The sequence below is a fragment of the Pollachius pollachius genome (assembly GCF_949987615.1).
Source record: "Pollachius pollachius genome assembly, chromosome: 18".
NCBI lineage: Eukaryota > Metazoa > Chordata > Actinopteri > Gadiformes > Gadidae > Pollachius > Pollachius pollachius.
In genome coordinates, this window is record NC_136951.1 from 10,262,349 (window position 1) to 10,284,712 (window position 22,364).

At 43.0% G+C, this 22,364-nt stretch overlaps 1 protein-coding gene and 1 long non-coding RNA gene across 7 annotated transcripts; both read left to right on the plus strand.

Annotated features, from left to right (window-relative positions):
* The first annotated feature begins 708 nt into the window (after nt 1-708).
* LOC307089638 lies at nt 709-1,875 on the plus strand. The gene is made up of 4 exons (XR_013812625.1): nt 709-1,016; nt 1,203-1,250; nt 1,447-1,534; nt 1,743-1,875. It is a non-coding gene; the product is annotated as an uncharacterized lncRNA (long non-coding RNA).
* Nucleotides 1,876-2,240: 365 nt separating this feature from the next.
* Nucleotides 2,241-18,211, plus strand: sec31a (SEC31 homolog A, COPII coat complex component). 6 transcript variants are annotated; one of them, XM_079755977.1, is made up of 28 exons: nt 2,241-2,395; nt 3,260-3,343; nt 3,527-3,650; nt 3,902-4,100; nt 4,243-4,338; nt 4,925-5,065; nt 5,430-5,572; nt 5,679-5,778; nt 5,950-6,111; nt 6,435-6,593; nt 6,898-7,119; nt 7,312-7,386; nt 7,485-7,517; nt 8,465-8,896; nt 9,021-9,237; nt 9,723-9,901; nt 10,248-10,374; nt 10,803-10,948; nt 11,479-11,658; nt 12,052-12,318; nt 13,174-13,272; nt 14,193-14,310; nt 14,696-15,049; nt 15,660-15,718; nt 15,811-16,059; nt 16,521-16,640; nt 16,744-16,815; nt 17,087-18,211. In XM_079755977.1, exons 2-28 carry the CDS (start codon nt 3,265-3,267, stop codon nt 17,264-17,266), a joined length of 4,332 nt encoding a protein of 1,443 aa, XP_079612103.1. In that variant the 5' UTR covers nt 2,241-2,395; nt 3,260-3,264; the 3' UTR covers nt 17,267-18,211. The 6 variants fall into 6 exon arrangements, with proteins under 6 accessions (XP_079612103.1, XP_079612104.1, XP_079612105.1 ...); XM_079755978.1 differs by having other exon boundaries at nt 15,814-16,059; XM_079755979.1 differs by having other exon boundaries at nt 12,055-12,318.
* Nucleotides 18,212-22,364: the final 4,153 nt, after the last annotated feature.

The following is a 22,364-nucleotide window of genomic DNA, read 5'->3' on the forward strand; positions in this document are numbered from 1 at the left end:
GTTTGTCTTCCATTCTTCACAATATTTTGTCAATGCAAAGTTGCCTTAAAATAATTTTGAAAAGCAAAAGCTTTAGTTAATGTGTTTGACCAGCCACAAACATCTTTGGTAAATTGTATGAGGTATACATTGTGCTCTTTCGTTTGGTCTAGTTAATATAAGTTACTATTTTAACAGGGTATTTATATGAAATTAATTAAGATTGAAGTCAAAAGTGTTAGTTAAGATTAATATCATTATAAATCAGAAGGTATGTTTCTCTTTTAGAAGCGGTTCTGTAGCATTCAATACGAAATTGTAGGTAAGATGGCTGTTTGGGAACAGGCTTGACAAAGGCTGATTTTAGTAGTTTCCAATAGTAAAACCTATTTCAAGAACTTTGAATTGGCATCATTGTCCATAAGAGTGCATCAAATTAAGAGGAATCTTCTTGGAATAATAACGCATTTCACAACTGCGTTCAAATGCAGTTTGAATTGTCGTTTGGTACAGATTCATTCTTCAATCACTTTGTTTTCGTAGATCCTGTCAACATGCAAATTAAGACAATTTAGCTCCACCCCCCCCCCCCCCCCCAAAAAAAAGTGCCCGGTAAAAGTCACAGACCAGAAAGTTAAAAATAAAAGCAATGCCACGCTTTACGTGTCCCATGACGACTTCCGCTTAGGCGAAGTACATATTCAATTGCGTAGAAGAAGTCTTCTCACATGAGGCTTGTCTTGGGAGCGGAGGTGTTTCTCCGTTTATAGCCAAATAGTAACAAATCTTTGATAAAACCGGAAAAGCGAATGTGAGACGTTTATTGATTAATAGCAAAATGCACACCGGACAACCAAAGATGAGCCCATATGATAGTTTTTTGATTTTCGGAAATGGAAGTGAGCACGCGGTAGGCAGCTGTTTCTGCGAAAATATGGTGAATCGTTGATCTTCCTCGTGTTTTGGAGTTTTTTCAAACTACATCGACTCCTTCAAGGTGGGAGTGCATGCATCCTCTCTAGTGCACTATGATGCCTGTAAGTATGCGCTTTACTCATCAATTGAATTACTATCCCAAATTCCCAATGATTAAATCTATCACTACCCATTTGACCCCATGCGGGAAAGAAATCGTCCTGAAATTCTGAGGGTGTTGTAATACGTTGTGATCTAAAACCTGATATGCAAAATGTTCTTATACATCTGTTTTTCCTTCTCAATAGGACTCAACGAGGAAGGCGGAGTCGTGTATGCCGCTGCAGATATGACCGGTAGGTAGCAGGTATGCAATTCTTATATCGTTAACGGGGAATGATTTTACCAATGATTAAAATAATCACTACCCATTTGACCCATAAGTGGGAAAGATTGTTTTGAAATTTATGAGGGTCGTTTTTCTTTAAATTGTCATGGATAGTCGTTTCCTTTCACCTTAATCAATTGAGTTGTACTTTTCCCCCTCATAAGGAATCGTGGAAGAATAAGGAGGAGCTGGTTTAATGGAAGGCCTCTTCCGGGCCCAGTACTGTTCGCTACGGCCCCCATGTGGCAAAAGGCAAGTATACGTAGAGTTGGTTCATAAAGACTGAAATGATTATCACAATGATTATAACATTACTTCTGACTCATGTCAATGAGAAAGATATTTTTGAGAATATATGAGGATATTATCATTCATGCTTTAAGTTTTCCTAACAATATTAAAATCCAAGTTTATTTTTTACCTTGATTTACCTTGGTTTAATGCACAACCTTTCCTACAGGAGCCTGCTGATGATGAACCAAGGTGTCGAATTGGACATTTTACCATCCTAGTTACTTCATACTGTTTTGGAAGACTTTAGAAGGCCCTGATATAGTTTTCTCTTAAACTGTTAAGATTATGTAGACATGTACTTGATGATTCAATAAATATCTTTAATTGACCTGCGAGTTGTGCCCTTTTTCTTTTGCCTCCGTAGTTTATTAACCCTAAAAGCTGTTTTACTTATATGGTTATTTTCCACAAACCCTGTAACAGTCACCTAATAGCACTTGAGTCCTTTGGTAATTGCAAAACGTTTTGCAAATGTGCAAGCAATCGCAACAAATGCAGGGATATAAAAATAAAAATGCAGAGTGCATTCGGCAATAGACCTGCATGCATCTCAGGAGCCGGTTATGTTGCGGCCCCGGCGTGTTATGGCAACGTCTACGTTTACCGGAAGCCGTCGTACCACGGCGGGAGGAGCCTCGCAGTGCCACGTTGATGGTCACCGCTGGAGACGTGGAATCTCGCCCTGTACTCTGGGCCAGCGGACACAAGTACCGAGCTGCAGACGCGAAGGAACATTTAACATTGACTTGTTTTTGTACATAGTCAAGTTGTATGCTTGCGTGCATGTACAAATCTAGCATAAGATCAACGTTTAGGAAGGTAAGTGGATACTCGGTTGTGTTAGGGATATGCGAGGGACTCACTTGAAATGTTGAATCTCAACGTATACTAGTTAGCCGGCTAGGTATTGTTTGTTTCCGCGTAATAAACATTTAACCATCATACTAAACTGCAGGGTACAAAAATAAGGGATTAATGCAATGACGGCGCTGAGCTCTTGAGGTTTAAGTCATGTAAGTGCTGTCCTCGTAGTGTCCTAGAATCAATGGTGTGTTCTTTCTCCATGAGTTCTGTCGCTATCAGCTGTTAGCTGCTTTAAAGCTAATGTGTTATTATGCAAATGTATGAACTCACGTTATCTACTAATTGGATAGATTTTCATAAATCCATTCACACACATGTCCATCGATTATTGCACTACTGCTCAACGGCTTTAAAAGGCTTAATCCTTTAACATTTAACACTTCAAACTGATTAATAGTAATTACAATCCAATCATTGGCTGCACAGTGAAGAGAGATCTGTTCAGTTCAGGTCGAACCCTTACAGCATTACAACCGTATAATTATTAAAGAAAATCTCGACCATAGGTGCTTAATCCACACTTACTATAAACACTGTACATGTGATGCAACCTCTCAAACGCAAGACCCTGTAACGATGTATTATTCTTGCAAACTATCCCCATAAAAGTTCACAATACCTATAATATGGTGATGTATTTGATCTATCAGCCTACGGTCAGTTTCGACAAAACATTCCTTGTGTTTTTTCTTGTCGGGTTTTCTTGGGAGATTAATATAGGACTACGTAATTTGAATTTGATGCATTGCAGTGTTATACTCTATATATTCAATCTTTCCTGTGGTAAATGTTCATTCTTTCTGATCTTCTATTTTTTAGTCAGGATGAAACTGAAGGAGATCAATCGTACAGCCATCCAGAGCTGGAGTCCCTCACAGCAACATCCAATCTACCTGGCAACAGGTAGGAGCACACGTCCCAGACATGAAACTATTAGAAAGTTGCTTCAGACAAGACCAATATGGCGAAGGCCTCAAGTGAATCCCAGTCAAATCTTCACGTTTCTCTTCTTGTTTATCAAACAGAGAGAAAGTGGATGTTTATAACGTCTTTCTTCAAAACTTTCTTGTGGTCATTTTTCTCCAGGGACCTCCGCACAGCAGCTGGATGCCTCCTTCAGCACCAATGCCTGCCTGGAGATCTTTGAGTTGGACTTGGCCGATACGTCTCTGGACATGAAGTCTTGTGGCACCTTCTCGTCCTCTCACAGGTAGGCAGGCAGGCCACGGACATTCAGGCTGGAAACCATACCCTAGTGTATTGTTGAACAGCGTAACCACCTCATTATCCCTGCTAACTTCTACATTGTGTCAGCCTGATACCTGATCATTGTGATACTCTGACATATGGCATACAACATGATGTACGGCCTCAATGATATTTCAATTGGTACGAAAACAGAAAACGTAATTTATTAATAAATGTATTGCTCTATCATTTCTCACACTGTCGCCCCCAAAGATTTCACAAACTGGTGTGGAGCCCCCATGGGATGGACGGGGCCGGTCACCCTAACGGGGTCCTGATCGCCGGTGGGGAGAACGGCGATGTCATCCTCTACGACCCGGCTAAAATAATGGCTGGTGACGACGACGTCATCATTACTCAGAGCGACAAGCACACTGGGCCAGTGAGGGCACTCGACGTCAACCCCTTCCAAGTATGTCCGACACGGCCCTATGTGAACGTGTTGCTTCATGTCACACTGATGTTGTTTATTTGATACAACTGTGAGGTTGCTCATCATGTCGCTGAATTGTACCATTTGAGTCTGAATGTGTTTTTATTATTTTTGTGCGCAGGCAAACCTGGTGGCGTCCGCAGGCAATGAGTCTGAAATCTACATTTGGGACCTGAATAACTTTGGCTCTCCGATGACACCTGGACCTAAAACTCAGGTACACGTCGAAATGTTAGGTTAAGATGAGTTAATATGTGACTGTGGTTAATATGTGAATTGTGACACAAAGCAAGCTTAGTCAGTGTGAAGAAAAGCATTTGTTATTAGAGTGACACTACACATTCCAATGCTACGCAGCGCAGGCAAGCTAACTTTAGAGGAAAACACTAACTTAAATAGAACCTTATTTTACCCTTTATTAGTACAGTCTGGGAAAGGTAAACCTATCTTCCAGTAACATGTCAGCTGAGGCTAACGTCATAACCAGTTCATTTGAATGGTTTGGGTCACTTCTGTAATGTTTTTGTGTCTTTTGAAACCACTTAAAGAAATTCATCAAATCAAGTTATATGCGAATTTTTGTTATTGCAGCATGAGCTTCAGTTGAACAAACATATTGTCCTAATTGTAATGGAATGTACTTAGTGTCTGCCCTCTCTTTCTCACACACCCACACACACACACACACAGATACACACAGACTCACACTCTCTCACACAGACACACAGACACACAGACGCTGAATTCTGCAGAATGTTGTTGTATGCGTCTAACCGGTTCGGTGTACTGAACTGCCGCCTTAGCCTCTGGAGGACATCAGCTGCGTGGCGTGGAACCGTCAGGTGCAGCACATCCTGGCCTCAGCCAGTCCCAGCGGCCGCGCCGCCGTCTGGGATCTCCGCAAGAACGACCTCATCATTAAAGTCAGCGACCACAGCAACAGGGTACGCTTGTTTCTATACAAGATCCTCTTATGAAAATAGTAATGGGATCACTGAGTTGGTATAATTACTTCATTGATAGATTTGATCCTACTATCTATCTGTCCGTCCGTCTCTCTGTCACAACTACTACTATTAGTGAGTGTATTAGTTATAAAACAACTACTATGCATTTAATAGCTTATTCCTACTTTTGTCAGCATAATAGCTTGTAGGAGGCTTCCTACCAATAGTAGCTTATAATCATCCTAATCATACCATATCTTCTAACAACTACCTACTACCACATGTATGGGACGTATGTGGTGGGCTCTATCACAGCTTATACTACTTCTCCATGTCTGAGACGTATATGTTATGTTTTCAGATGCACTGTTCTGGGCTGGTCTGGAACCCAGAGGTGGCCACGCAGCTGGTCCTGTCGTCAGAAGACGACCGCATGCCCGTAATCCAGATGTGGGACCTCCGCTTCGCCACGTCCCCACTGAAGATTCTGGAGAACCACACCAGGTAGGTTCTCCTCCACCTTTCATCACCGGTCTGAGGGCTTCTCCCGGTAGTTTGAATCCCTATGAATGTGGAGTGGATAGGATTTAACCGGGGTGTGTGTTTTCAGGGGTGTCCTGGCCCTGGACTGGAGCTTGGCGGACCCTGAGCTGCTCCTGAGCTGTGGGAAGGACAACAGGATTCTCTGCTGGAATCCAAACACTGCAGAGGTAAGCGCCTCCAACTTTGGCTTTCGCTTTATTCTTATTGTACCTTATCTTGAGGCAGATTTAAAGCTTTAAAGAAAACAATACGCTGACGATGTAATCATTTTTGTAACTATACAACATTGTGTAACAACAACTAATAACTAACGTGAATCTACATACTGATCTGCTCAGGTTTTGTACGAGCTGCCCACCAGCACTCAGTGGTGCTTCGACATCAAGTGGTGTCCCAGGAACCCGGCAGTGCTGTCAGCCGCAGCCTTCGACGGCAACATCGGCATCTATTCCATCATGGGAGGAAGCAGCCAGGCTCAGAACCAGAGGCAAGCGGACCAAGTAAGGCAACCATCCCATTAAATAGTACACTACAACGTCGTATGTTGAGGAGCAAATTTGCAACGTATACATATTTATTCTTTATCTTTTATTATTGACTTCTTCTTTAAGTACTCCCTATCGACCAAAACTTCTGTGCAAAATCACTAAACATGATTGATGAAAATGACAGTTGGCTTCAGGGCCCGTGTAAGGTTGTCGTCTGGTGGACTCTGAAACCGTCGTATAACGTAATCAGGCCCTTAAATCTGATAACACAGGCACCTAATTCAATTTTGTGACGCTGACTCTGTTGTCGTTGCGTGTGCCGCTGTGCGTCACAGATCACCAACTCTTTCGGGAACATGGACCCGTTTGGAACCGGACAGGCTCTGCCCCCGCTGCAGATGCCCCAATCCCCCCGCGCCGCCCCCACTGCCATGGTCAACCCCCTGAAAAAGCCCCCCAAGTGGATACGCAGACCCGTCGGAGCCTCGTTCGCCGTGAGTTATGCAACTGTCAAAATGTGCATAACAGTGTCACCTTAGGTTCGGCCATTTAGACACGTTGATCCAAAGCCGTGTAACTGACGCTCAGACAAATGCAAGGATGCTTCCAAACTGGAGTAACCTTCAAGTAGGCTCATAGTAACGCTTGGTCGTTTTCCTGTTGTGCAAGATGGCAGAAACATCACACCTCCAACTAGGTGCATTCTAAATTCAACGTGAGCGCTAATAACAACGACAGTATCTGAAGAGCCAATTCTGAGATACCATCCTTCACACAGATCTCTCTTCTCTGTTGCAGTTTGGCGGCAAGCTCGTGACCCTGGACAACGCACCGTCGAACCCGCAGCAACCCGCCAAGCACGTGGTGCACGTGAGCCAGGTCGTCACGGAGACGGCCTTCCTGGCGCGCTCCGACCATCTGCAGGCCACGCTGAGCAACGGGAACTTTGTGGACTTCTGCCAGGAGAAGATCGACGCCGCGCAGGACGGCTTCGAGAGGACCGTCTGGTCCTTCCTCAAGGTACTGCTGTTCTAGTGACCGAGAAACCTTCTACCTCAGTTAGTATCAATATTAAGAATATAATAAGATATTGAGAAAATAGAACTTTAGTAGTAGCAGCAGCTTATACTACTTATTTGGTGAATAGATTTTCTGTGTATGTTTCGGTTGTTTTATTATTTTCAATGAGAGAACCTCTTTTTGTGATTTCAGGTTAATTTTGACAGTGATGTCCGTGGACAATATCTTGATCTACTGGGGTACAAAAAGGAGGAGCTAGCTCTAAAGGTATTGAAAAAACACACTACACTTGAAGTTTAAAATGTTTGTGTGGTTTAAATGCATTGAGTAATGTTGTTAAAACTTCTTTTTTATTTAATTTGCAGATTTCCACTGCCCTGAAGGAAATGGCTGAAAAGGTAAAAAGTAAAAGCATATTACAATTTATTTATTTATATATAAAACCTGCCAAGCTGTACCATATATTCATACCAAAAACTATCTGTGCAACAGTTTCTACAGAGGAACTGGAAGTTTTGGCCAACACTAGATTGCGTCAGGAGAATTTATAGTTCTTTGATATTCTCATTGAAAAAACAACTAGGAACACATTTCCGTTATATTGTTGAGGCTTATTGATGTTTATAAATGACCCTACCTTAATAATTGCCTGCTACTACTCTTCCAGTAATCAGGGAAGTGCAATTTCAAAATCTGGGTTTAAATGTATTTCCTGTTTAAAACTACTTACTTCACCATATTGTACAAGTAAACGAAATGCACTTCAAAGGCCCTGTCATGCCAATAATAAACGTAAAAGCTTTCCTAAACATCGAAGTCATTCTTTACGGTCCTCACAGAGGAAGTCTGTTTTCAGTTAGAGCCATTGTTTGAAATGGTTAGAACTCATGACACGAAATACCAACCAAAAGGAGACAAGGTGGTGGGCAAGCACTCAGAGGCTTAAGACATAACTCACCACAACCTTCAGGTTCGAGAATACGTTGCTTTTAAGACCGGAACTAGGCGGCAACGGGGTAGAGCAGAAAGTATGGCAGTGGTTGGTTGTTATTTTAGCTATCGTGTGGCAGAGCCTCGAAGTAAATATCCCATTGAATTAACTCCATTTTCAAATCTCTTTTCATGTTTTTTCCTACTCCAACACAATCTCCAATTGTTTTGCAATACAAAAAATGAACTGCAGCCATAGGGCAATAGGGGAACCATGATTCTTGATGCTATGTTGTTCTTACCTGTTGCTATTGAGTGCTGCTGTGTTGCTCCTTGTGATGTAGAGTTACGTGTATGGTTCAGTTTTTCCTTTCACTAACTAACATAACTATTTTCTTTCTCCTACTATCTGTAGCCAGAGACAGTGGTGGCCCCTGCCGCTCTCCAGCCCACGGTGGCCCTCGAGCCAACTGTGGCCCCTGAAGACCTCCAGCCTACGACGGCCCCTGATGCCCTCCAGCCTGTGGCGGCCCCTGCTGTCAGCAGCTTCATGCCCCCCCCTGCTGACATCTCTCCAGAGGCAGTGTTTGACCTCATCTCGGCAGCTAACCTCCAGCCGGCCGACGAGCCGGCCCCCGCCCTCCTTCCCGAGGAGCCAGCGCCCGTCCCCCTTCCCGAGGATGAGTTTGACCTGGACCTGGACGCTGATAGCCCCGTAGACCTGGGCCTGGGGGAGGAGCTGGACCAGGAGCTGGACCAGGAGCTCGAGGAGGGGGAGGATGTGGATTTGGGGGATGAGGAGGATTTCAATTTGGAGGAAGAGGAGGAGGAGATACCACTACAGGAGGTATGCTGGTTGACATGGAGGTGTTATGCTGTTCTGATAAAGATTGGCTTGTATTAAGAGAAGAGAGATGTTTCCCGGCAAACTATAAATCCTCATTAATTAAACCCCCAACCTTTTCTTCCAGGATGTGGGTCTACCAGAAGATGTGCCGGCTGAGCCAGCAGACCAGACCCCTGTGACGTTGGAGGACTCTGCTGTAGTCCCTGAAATAGTCCCTGATATAGTCCCAGATATTGCTGCTCCTCCTGCTGCTGATGATACTGCTCCTCCTGCTGCTGATGATACTACTCCTACTCCTGCTGCTGTTGCCCAGGGAGACGTCCACCTCGCTGTTAGCCAAGGTAATCACACCTTTCGTTCATTTATTTGATTAGAATCAGCACAGAAATAGGCTGACACTGACTGACAGTCAGACAGGAAATTCTAGGTTTGGTTAGAGAATTAATTGAATTAGAACTCTTATTCAAAAGGTCCTCAACTGACCTATAAGTTCAACAGTATGCTGTTGTAAGATGGTGCTTTATTGACCATGGGAATTATCTGTTGATCATGTCTTGACAGTTTTGATGTATCATTTGATAGTTATTAAATATATTTTAATACGTTTGGTTTTCCTTATGAATAGATATTTAATGCATTAGCCCAGGGGAGTGGCTAGGGAGTTTGACCTCCAGCCAAAACGTACCTAACTGTCAAGAATTATATTTTTCAAAAAAAATTGAAGTCACTTTTGTTAAAGGCCGCTGCTTAGTAGTAGCGCTTAACAACCGTCAGCACTGAAAAGCAAGACTAGTACTTAACAGCACCAATTGGTGTCTTTATCTAGACGTGGACGGGCTGATCACCCAGGCCCTGCTGACTGGAAACTTTGAGGGGGCTGTGGACCTCTGTATCCTCGACAACCGCATGGCCGACAGCATCATCCTGGCCATCGCTGGCGGCTCGGAGCTCCTGGAGAAAACACAGAAGAAGTATTTCTCCAAAACGCACACCAAACTCACCAAGGTTAGTAAACAGCTTAACACAACACACTTCCTCCATCAACAGGGTTTTTTTCTGGTTACAACTATATTTTTTTATAACTATGGTGTGTGGGATATGCAAACATTTGCAGTGCATTATCATATATTGTTGCATAACTCCTCTGATAAAAAAAATATGTGGAAGTACAGATACTGTAATTTTGAGTTTATAATTATCTTTATGGTATTTACTATTTTGTGATCTTTTATATATTTCTATCTTTTATAAAGATCTTCAGTTGCATTACAATATCCCCAGGGGATGAATGAAGTATGCATTTATCGATCACTCAGTAAATCTTTCGATAACTGACATTTTGTGACGGCAGTTGATCAGTGCGGTGGTGATGAAGGACTGGACGGACATCCTGACGTCATGTGACCTGGCCAACTGGAAGGAGGCCCTGGCTGCCGTCATGACCTACGCCCGGCCGGACGAGTTCTCAGCCTTCTGTGGTCAGTACACCTGGGAGATGCCGGATAAGGAGTGCATTCATGCAGTCATTCTTTAGGGGGATGGATGGAGCAGGGGTTTGTTTGTTAGCAGAAAGGTTCTGGGTTTGATTCCCAATTACCACAGCCAACCTGTAGACATCTACCTTCAGCATGACGCCTTTACTCTTCCTCCCCCTAATAAAAATAAATGTTATTAAATAGTACTTTAGCTTTAAGCTTTGTTTCAGTCTCCACCTGTCTGTATTTATTTATTTACCCTTGCCTCAACTGCTACTCAAATGTCATCCCTTCTAATACTTTTAGTAAGCACCTAGTTACTTTTTTGGTTTATATCCCCAATCGACATGCTTTTTAGCCTACTAGTCTCTCGTCGATGAAGTATAAAAGTCAATAGATGCCAATAAACATGCTACTTTTATTTTGAAAAGATCTTCTGGGTGGACGCCTGGAGGTGTCCCAGGACACCCTGCTCCAGGCGCAGGCGTCCCTGTGCTACATCTGTGCTGGTAACGTGGAGAAGGTGGTGTCGTGTTGGACCCGGGCTCAGGCAGGGTACTCTCCCCTCTCCCTCCAGGTACGTCCACACCTCGCTTCCCTCGCCTCCCCACATGGCATTCTATTTTCTCTTCAGGCTCATTTTCTCACTGTTTGATTACTGTTGAATACTCTCTGTCTGATTGTATCGCTGCTGTGGTTGGCGTCCGTCTGTCTTTATCTGTTCGGCGATGTGATCCTGGCTGGAAACCAATGTCCCCATGAAGCCAAAGCACACACAGTGTGAATGTCATAGCATGACCCCAGAACACAGCCGTGTGCTTAAGGCTCAATAAATGGTTAATGGTTAAATCCATCAAACTTTTTATTGCTTTTCATCCAGAATTGCAGAAAAGAGTGCCTAGCGAGATAACAAGAATAAATATGTTTAACTCGAGACAATTGTGTTTGTATGGCCCTTAATCCCGGTCACGGCCTCAAAGGGTTCTGCCATCCACTCCTCCCTAACATTAAGTATAAATCAACATGAAGAGAGAGGTATGGTTAAAACTGAGGAAAAACCCAGAACCCATCGGTGGTGAACCAACGGCCGTGCCCCCCCCCCTGCAGGACCTGGTGGAGAAGGTGGTGGTGCTGCGGCGGGCCGTGGAGCAGGCCCTGGGGGGCGGCGCCGCCCCCAGCGCCAGCGGCGTCCTGCTGGAGGAGACGATGGGCCAGTACGCCGGCCTGCTGGCCTCCCAGGGCAGCCTGGCCACCGCCCTGGCCTACCTGTCGGGGAGCACCAACCAGGTGGGTCCCGCGGCCCGAGCCCGTCCCCTGGAGGTTCACCCGAGGGGCCCGGGGCTGGGAGGCCCCCGAGGTCTGGCTCAGGGCTGTAGGCGCTCTCGTTGTGTGATTGTAAAGTGATGTTTGGGATCGAAAGTGTCAGCCTATGGCATGTGTTGGGTTATGTTATCATATTATATGTTATTAGTGACACGTTCAAATAAAATGTAAGTGAAAATAAAATGTTGAAAAACATTCATTCGTAAAATTAGATTGAATAAACCATGGGGAAACCATCTCCAATGAATAATCAATGATATCAATAACTATTATAGTATTACTATAATAGTATTATAATCCATCCAACTTTCAGGTATTAATGTCATTTAGCATGGCGTTCATTTCCTCTGTATCCAGCAGCTCCACAAGCGTCTAACTCGGGCATTGGGCCAACCACAACAACAACAACAACAACAACAGCAACAACAACAACAACAACAAGCCGCGCCGGCCCAGCAGGCTGCGGCCCCGCCCCGGCAGAACCCCTACGCTGCTGCGGCGGGGGCCGGCTCCAGGCCCCTGTACAACCCGGCCCCGCCCTCCATGGGGCCCTCCCAGCCGGCCCCGGGGCCCGCGGCGCCCCAGCCTACCTCCACTCCATCTCAACCACAGTATTATCAACCGGTACGACCCCCCCCGCCCACTTCTTCAACGGCCCCCTGTTTTACCAATCAGCCATTACAAGCTGTCTCAAACACGAGCCGTTGGTGACCTCATAGGTGGGGTGCATGCGGCCTGCCCAGTTGGCCCACTGGCCCACTGGGCAGGCTTGTATGTTGATTTTACACACTCCCCCTTGTTATGTCACAAAGGGGTAGACAGGGGTGACAAAGCTGGTAATAGCTCGTGGTGGTAAAGTAGGGGCCCATTTTTATTCATTAATATGCCGCTGTATGTTGTGTCATATTGCTATTGTAGTGCATCACAATCATCGGTGTCGATCCTCATTGCCATACGATCACATTGTGGGGTAAACGTGTTGCTTTTGGTCTCCACGGTTAAGATGGTCTTCTGCCGCTATTACTCAAGGAATGGTATCACTCCAGCACATCTTCTTACATACTAATGATGCCCGCAACATGCGTCCAACCAGCACAGTTCCCTGCCTTAAGGTCCACGGACAAAGTGCCTTCATTATGGACCAGGCTAAGAGCGGAATATAATCCAGAGTCTGTTTGCTTTTCTGTAGAGTAAATTCAATACTAAGAAAACATGGACACTTTACCATTTTAATAAATGGTATATTTAATAAGAAGAAAAAACTGCTTTAAGTGACATGATTTCCAAAGGCAAATGAACCAATAAACAGGATAGGAACGGTACTTTGACAGGATTCCTCATGCAAACTTATCCCTAGCAAAGCAGATGAGTCGTTCCCTGCTGCGGGCGCGGTCCAGTGTTGTGGTGTAGCCCAGCGATGGCCTTCACTCTCTTCTTCCCAAGGGGGTGTGGCCATCATGTGTGTCTCTGTGTGTTCAGGTCAGGGCTGCCTCCACTGTTACATCGTGGAGTAACCAAACCCCCACAGCCCTCCCCAGTATCCCCCCCGTTCAGCTAGCCAGTGGTCCCGACCAGCAGGTACACTGTCACCCCCCCCCCCACACGGTCCTTCCTCCACGCATGTGCTATTACTGCTGCTACTACTACTGCCTTAATACAAAATCCAACCTCCTGTCACTGAAACAACACGGCATGCCCAAGCTATTGTCCTGCTGCAGATTGAGAAATGTTGAGCCCTTTAACCACTCTGGGGAGCGCATTTATTTATATTATTTTGATTTCTGTGCTTGAATATTATTATTATTATTATTTTTTTTTTTAATGAATGCTTGTTATTGTGGTAGTTGTCCCCAGTCTGTTTCTATGGAGCCCACCAGTAAATGTTGTGTCACACCTTCATCAATCAGTCACTGCCATGCTTCACTCCAATGCATCCTTACATTCTGCATGATTCATTTGCAACCATGCTAACCGCCGCCCGCAAAGGATTAACCTCATCCAACATTTGTTTACTCAAGCAACATCCCTCCTGTTGACCTGCACTGCAGATCTATCCTCCCACTGTTGGCTGTGTCACAGAGAACTGTGAGCTCCTTAATGTTGACTTTTGTCTCTTAATGGGGGGCAGGATTGTCGGGAGGTTAGGGTGTTTGACCCCCCCCCAACGAAAGGTTGTGGTTTCGAAGCCCAATGTCTGCAGGCATCCCTGAGCAAGATACCCTAGCCTCAACTTGCTCATTTACAACATAACGTATCTTTGGATGAAAAGCATCTGCTGCATAACAAATACGAAATAGGAAAATGAAATGCATCGTCTTTTTATCCACAGTAGAGCCACAGTAGACCTTAAAGGGGAACGCGATTCGCTCAGCGATATCACTAGTAAACATGACCTGCCTTCACCGCCGGCAGCCTCCAGGTCAACCTGCGTCACAAGGCTCCTGTTGTGAGTGATCGGGTTTCATGGATCACATGGCCTCTCTGTCTGTGCCCCGCAGAACGAACCTCTGCCTCCTCCCAACCCCACGCACGGGATGCCCGCCCCGGGCCCAGCGGCTGCCGGCGGCCCCCCGCCCTCCTCCGCTCCAGGGTACATGTACCCCCATCAGTACCTGCGTAAGTCTCCATTCATGTCATTCGTCCGTCCCACCTTTTATTTTCCTTTTCCTTAAAATGCCTTCTATTTTAAGACTAAAATGATTTCATCCTAGCATATCATTTTATCAATAGCCTGAGTTTTGAATGCCTGCTATAAATTACTTTTCACTTTTCACTTCCGAGCATGTATTCCGTTTTTATAGCATGATCATCTTGCAATGTTATAAAGCATGATAGCATGGTGTCAATAAATAATGTCCTATATAGCACGATGTCATGTATAGCATAGTAGCATGTTGCATGTCTAGCATGCGAGCACCTCGCTCGACAGTCCAGCGGCCTCTACCGGCCCTGTGTGTGTCCTCCTACTGACGGCATCTGTCCTCACCTCGTGTGACCGTAGCCCAGGTCAGCCACTATGGAGCGCCAGGGACCGGGCCCTCACCCAACTATCAGCCCCTCCAGTACCCTGCAGCTCCACTACCTGCTGCTGCTCGCCCCTCCCCCTCCTCCTTACCTCCGGCCCCTGGCTTCCGCTCTCAGTACATGCAGCCGGGCCCCGGGCCCTCTCCCGTATACCAGCCTCTGTCCCGCTCTCCTCCGTACAACGCGCCATACTTTCCGACTGCGCCTACCTCTTCCTCCGCCTCTTCGTCTCCTACCTATGCGCCGGGTCCTCTGGCGCACGGAACGCCGTTCCAACATGGTGGGCCTGGATCGCCTGTCTCATACATGCAATCACCGTTCGGAGGACCAGGTACACACAGGCTGACCGCTGGTCTCTAGCACGACACCTGAACCCTGAAATCTAGTGGTCTGCCACGGCTCTCCAAGCGCAGATCTGCAAGTTCAGACACTTGGGACTAAGCCAGTGGTTTGATTATGGCCACATGGTTGAGAACAGAGAAATAACAGAGTCAACCAAAATCAATACATTTAAATTGATTTGACCATTTGTGCAAAACTGCAATCAGTTAAATCAATCCATTGCATTCCTGCAGTATTTTTAAGTGGACATGTAGATTAATGAAGTTAGTCATTGAGGGTAAGAGGTTATATCAAGAGATGTTTTTGCAAATTATCTTTTAGGACTATGTCTACAATAAAACCGATTTTCTGCAGGTCCTGATTTAACCACAGATCAATGAAAATAGCATCACTAACATAGGATGTACCGTGTTTATTCTCATTTATAATTGTAATTCATTTTTTACTCAAAAAAATGGCATTATATTTATTTACACATTGCAAATCTACAAAAAAAATTTAATTACTCGCATCAATAAAAAAACTTTTATTTTACTTAAAATTGCGTTATTTCAAAACAGACCCCATAGGAAATGACCTTTGGCATTCTGTTGTTGTAGGACCTCAGAATGGCTGGAACGACCCTCCTGCTCTTAACAGAGCAGCCACAAAGAAGAAGGTAGGTTCCCTGAATGGCGCAGCCAGCAAAAGGCAATGCTCTGATCATGAGCCTATCAAAACACAGTGTCTGTCGTCCTCCTTCTGCACCAGCAGGGCCTTGAGAACTACACTCCACCTGCCCCCATCACCGCCCCCATCATGGGCCCCCCCGCCAGCGACCCGCAGGCCCAGCCCATGTCCCCCGTATCTCTGCAGGGGTCCATGGACCCCGGCCAAGGGGCCTTCCAGGGCCCCTTCTCAGGCAGGCAGCAGCTCCCCCCCTCTTCTGGTGGTCACCCTGCCATGCCTCAAACCAGCGTGGAAGGTCCGCCTGGAGCTCCGACGGGGGACCACATACAGGTATACTCCACCTCCGGCCTGGGAACCAGACGAATCCGCAAGCTTTATTCTGCTCTGGCGTATTAAGTTTTTATTTGTTAAGTATTCGGTTTGTTCTACTTGTACTGTACATTACCTTATTGCATTAACTAGGTTTTTCATCATATTTTTATAACTTGACATTATGACGGAGTGGCGCTTTCAGGGAGTGGGTGGAAGACTATGAACATGATTTAAACATTGCTTTAAATGTTTTAAAAATGTTGTTATTGTCTCGTCTTTCTGCCCAAAATTTAAATTTAAACTAAACTTTTATTCTTGATGATATCCATGCTGCAATTTTTGATTGCTGTGATTTTATTCTTGCTATAAATTGTCTTTGAGTACTTAAAAAGAGCTATACAATAAAGAATATATGGTTATCATTAATATTAATATGAATGAGTCATCTTTGAATCCTCTGACATGATCTCATCCCACAGCCTATGCAGTCCATCCCTGCGGAGAAGATCTTGAAGAAGCCCATCCCAGAGGAGCATGTGGTGCTCAAGACCACCTTCGAGGGTGTGATCCAGAAGTGCTTGGCTGTTGCTAGTGACCCTGTGAGTCTTTAATATGAATGAATGATAATGACACGAAATGTGACATGTATTCAATCGCTTCCTTTAGACCGCAGAATTAAGTATACTTTGAACGATTTCCCAGCAAACCAAGAGGAAGCTCGATGACGCCAGCAAGCGCTTGGAAGCCCTGTATGACAAACTCAGAGAGCAGTCGGTGAGAATAAGATCCTCGTTGTTTAACTGTCATATTCTGTCTTGCCTTGAGACCAAATGTAAATATTAATCTTGTCTATATAAATATAATTCATTGCTAGAATTTTGGAAACAGCTAGAATCCGTTACTTGCTAGCTAAGCAGAATCAGTTTCAAGTCAGTTTCAAGTCAAATAATCTGACGATTGCTAGCTTTGCCGAATCTGTTGAAGTGGATGAATCATTGTCAACTTGACTCGCTCTCACTTCCCGTCCCCACCCCTCCCTTCACAGCTCTCCCCAGCCATTGTAGGAGGTCTGCACAACATAGCGAGGAGCATTGAGTCGAGGGCTTACACGGATGGCCTCAACATCCACACCCACATAGTTAGCAGCAGCAACTTCAGCGAGACGTCCGCCTTCATGCCGGTCCTCAAGGTGGTGCTGACACAAGCCAACAAACTCGGAGTCTAAGAATTATAACCAAAAAGGAGATGAAAGTCTCCTGCAGATGGATTAAGAGTAATCGGTTAGGTGTTACCATGAATTTATACAGGAATTATTTTAGGTTCACCTTACAGGGAGCTTGACATGAAAATGATTAATTTCAATCATTTCTGTTTTTTCTGTGTGCCAATCGTTCCTTTTATTGCGTCACTTACAAAGTTAGGTGAGAAAAAGGTTTTGACTAATACAAGCCATACTCATTGGGTCTTTACAGCCCTCAGTAGTGGGGTACCCCCTGCTGCTCCATGCTGAACCATGAACAATAAGGGCTACTCTGCAACCAGCCACACACTAACGCTTGCTATCACTGCACAATTTAAATTACTTTAATATAATTTATCATTTTATTTGAAGTGAATTGAATAAAAGAATAATGTTATGGAGCAATCCAATCAAAAATAAATTCAGATTTTTAGAGTTTGGCCAGTTACATTGTATAAGAGATATTATACATGGCTGGATTTTTCCTTGCACAGGAAGAGGGAAGACAATAAATGACAAGAGATTATTGTTCCTTGATTTGCTCAAATGAAAGGGAATTTGTGTGTATGAAAGAGATCAAGGATGATGATGAATAATGAATCTGGATTTCTTGGTATTGATAAACTCTTAACTAGAGATCTGTTATCTGTGCATCTTGCACGTATGTCCCATGTCTAGGTAATACTCCTTTTAAAAAAACAATATAGATACCAATAGGATTTAAAATGTGATGTGTAATTGCAGAAATACCATTCTTTTTGTAAAATTGGCTATCAATGTTTCTGTTTTGTTTTTGTTCGTATTACTAGGCCAGAGGTTTGTTAATGCATTTTTATATCAATTTGAAAGTCTTCTGGAAATATGTACAGTTTGGGAAACTAATGCTGTTTAAAGAGCCCCATTTCAACACAATAAAAGATCATTACTAGATGCTAAGTTGTAAAAGACACATTATCGCTTCAACATCTCTGGTTGAAAGTATGGTTTAAATGGCATGTATGTCAATGAGGAGTGTTAATGTAGTGGTAGTGAAGGTCTGACAAATCATATCAACTTCGGGGGTCGACCCCTTATTTATAAAATGTATAAGGTTTATACGGTTTACCTGAGTTTAATCAGGAAGGTACCAATTACCATCTATAAACATGAAAACATTCAGCTTTTATGAGTACCATTGCAGGATTCTAATGCGAAATAGTAGCTTGTAATGCTTTACATTTTGTCAGTCTGTTGATTGTGAGGGACATAACCTCACGTCTATTGCATTCACTGCCTTACTAATATGCCTTTATTTCATGGCTTTAATTCTACCTGCATTATTTTATAACCAGTAGGCCTATAACGAATACAGTTTATTGGACCAACTTATTTCCAACCTGGGTAATGTAAATGCAAAGCAAGATATGCTCTAGTGTTAATCTTAATTCTTTCTTGATTTTTTATCTAATTTTAGCAGATAGTGTTTCTAAAAGAGGTTAATTTAAAAATGTAGACGCATGTGTGGTAAATGCACCAATGTAATCATCCCAAGTGGAAAGAATTAGGATCCCAGTTCCATATTTAAAATACATGACCAAATTCCACATTTCCAGTGTGAAGGAAATTGAATTGTTGTTTGAAATTTACTACATTCAATATTTTCAATAAATTGTATTTATTTAACATATGGCTTCTTGTGTGATGCCTTTTTCCAGGTAGTTTTTTTTAAATGAATATAGGGCAGTTTTGTCAGTTGCTGAGGGCAAATAAGTAAAAAACATACACAATGTTCTCCCATTGAAAAATATATTGACAGTGGACCAGTGTTCCTAGACTATCAAGCTACTCTAATTGATCTATTAACCTTAGGGGGGCCCGAACCTCTTTACCTAGTGCCCCAAAAACACTAATATCGCCCTGTTCATGGCAATGCTGGCCAGGTCGTCACCTTGTTATGTTTTCCCCTGAACGTTTCTACGTTTGATAAATTAGTATTTAGTTCAAGAAGCAAATGAAACGGGGCCATTTGCCTTATTCAATGTAAGACCAAACCAGTGCGATGTCGTCAGTTTGCAAATAGCGAACAGGAGTGTGAGCTCTGTAGCTGTTGGCTGGAGTTGATCCGCGTCGACTGTATCTGCGTAAACCCTCGACCAGAAAACCAGAAGCTGCAACGAACTACATATAATTTGGAATAGCGCTAACAAACAATTCTACAAATATGAAGCCGACCTAACGTGACGGAAAAATAGATAGATAGAAAATAACAATATTAAACGAGAATAATTGCCTACGGGATGATCAGAAAGTTCGACGGTGAGACCGCGGTGAAGTTAGTTTTAGGTTGGATATTCGACGGATATTCAGTCCAGTTCCAGCCGCGACTTCACGGAGATTTGCCCGACTATAGCAGCAGGAGAACGGTTAGCGCACCTCGCAGAGCCTCGCGGTGAATCGCTGGAAACTGATTTAGGGACCGTCAATAAATTACTTCACGTAAATATATCAATACAAAATACTTGCAGTATTTTCAATAGCTTCCATGCCATGTGACCCAGTGACTCCAAACCAGTATCCAATTGTAGAACTAAACCCTAAGAATAAGACACACCACTTGTTATAGTATTTTATTGCTTCCTCTATTTTATATGAATATTAATATGCAGGAATGATCATATTTCTTTCAATAGCTTCCATGCCACGTGACCCAGTGACTCCAAACCAGTATCCACTTGTAGAACTAAACCCTGAGAATAGGGGACACCACTTTTTATGGTATTTTAGTGCTTTCTCTATTTTATATGAATATTAATATACAGAAATGATCATATTTCTTTCAATAGCTTCCATGCCACGTGACCCAGTGACTCCAAACCAGTATCCACTTGCAGAACTAAACCCTGAGAATAGGACACACCACTTTTTATGGTATTTTAGTGCTTCCTCTATTTTATATGAATATTAATAAGCAGGAATGATCATATTTCTTTCAATAGCTTCCATGCCACGTGACCCAGTGACTCCAAACCCGTATCCAATTGTAGAACTAAAGCCTAAGATTAGGACACACCACTTTTTATGGTATTTTAGTGATTTCTCTATTTTATATGAATATTCATATGCAGGAATGATCATACTTCATTCAATAGCTTCCATGCCATGTGACCCAGTGACTCCAAACCAGTATCCACTTGTAGAACTAAACCCTGAAAATAGGACACACTACTTTTTATGGTATTTTAGTGCTTCCTCTATTTTATATGAATATTAATATGCAGGAATGATCATATTTCTTTCAATAGCTTCCATGCCACGTGACCCAGTGACTCCAAACCAGTATCCACTTGTAGAACTAAACCCTGAGAATAGGACACACCACTTTTTATGGTATTTTAGTGCTTCCTCTATTTTATATGAATATTAATATGCAGGAATGATCATATTTCATTCAATAGCTTCCATGCCACGTGACCCAGTGACTCCAAAGCAGTATCCAATTGTAGAACTAAACCCTAAGAATAAGACACACCACTTTTCATGGTATTTTAGTGCTTCCTCTATTTTATATGAATATTAATATGCAGGAATGATCATATTTCATTCAATAGCTTCCATGCAACGTGACCCAGTGACTCCAAACCACTATCCAATTGTAGAACTAAACCCTGAGAATAGGACACACCACTTTTTATGGTATTTTAGTGCTTCCTCTATTTTATATGAATATTAATAAGCAGGAATGATCATATTTCTTTCAATAGCTTCCATGCCACGTGACCCAGTGACTCCAAACCCGTATCCAATTGTAGAACTAAAGCCTAAGATTAGGACACACCACTTTTTATGGTATTTTAGTGATTTCTCTATTTTATATGAATATTAATATGCAGGAATGATCATATTTCATTCAATAGCTTCCATGCCATGTGACCCAGTGACTCCAAACCAGTATCCAATTGTAGAACTAAAGCCTAAGATTAGGAAACACCACTTTTTATGGTATTTTATTGCTTTCTCTATTTTATATGAATATTAATAAGCAGGAATGATCATATTTCTTTCAATAGCTTCCATGCCACGTGACCCATTGACTCCAAACCAGTATCCACTTGTAGAACTAAACCCTGAGAATAGGACACACCACTTTTTATGGTATTTTAGTGCTTCCTCTATTTATATGAATATTAATATGCAGGAATGATCATATTTCATTCAATAGCTTCCATGCCACGTGACCCAGTGACTCCAAACCAGTATCCACTTGTAGAACTAAACCCTCAGAATAGGACGCACCACTTTTTATGGTATTTTAGTGTTTCCTCTATTTTATATGAATATTAATATGCAGGAATGATCATATTTCATTCAATAGCGTCCATGCCACGTGACCCAGTGACTCCAAAGCAGTATCCAATTGTAGAACTAAACCCTAAGAATAAGACACACCACTTTTTATGGTATTTTAGTGCTTCCTCTATTTTATATGAATATTAATATGCAGGAATGATCATATTTCTTTCAATAGCTTCCATGCCACGTGACCCAGTGACTCCAAACCAGTATCCACTTGTAGAACTAAACCCTGAGAATAGGACACACCACTTTTTATGGTATTTTAGTGCTTCCTCTATTTTATATGAATTTTCTTAGGGTTTAGTTATACAATTGGATACTGGTTTGGAGTCAATGGGTCACGTGGCATGGAAGCTATTGAAAGAAATATGATCATTACTGCATATTAATATTCATATAAAATAGAGGAAGCACTAAAATACCATAAAAAGTGGTGTGTCCTATTCTCAGGGTTTAGTTCTACAAGTGGATACTGGTTTGGAGTCACTGGGTCACGTGGCATGGAAGCTATTGAAAGAAATATGATCATTCCTGCATATTAATATTCATATAAAATAGAGAAATCACTAAAATACCATAAAAAGTGGTGTGTCCTAATCTTAGGCTTTAGTTCTACAATTGGATACTGGTTTGGAGTCACTGGGTCACGTGGCATGGAAGCTATTGAAAGAAATATGATAATTCCTGCTTATTAATATTCATATAAAATAGAGGAAGCACTAAAATACCATAACAAGTGGTGTGTCCTATT

Bases quoted from the DNA above. Each gene is read 5' to 3' on its own strand.
- sec31a (XM_079755977.1), top strand. From the start codon at position 3,265: ATGAAACTGAAGGAGATCAATCGTACAGCCATCCAGAGCTGGAGTCCC. The intron at 5,066-5,429 runs GTACGCTTGTTT...TTATGTTTTCAG, and splicing joins TCAGCGACCACAGCAACAGG to ATGCACTGTTCTGGGCTGGT. The intron at 10,949-11,478 runs GTACGTCCACAC...CCCCCCCTGCAG, and splicing joins ACTCTCCCCTCTCCCTCCAG to GACCTGGTGGAGAAGGTGGT.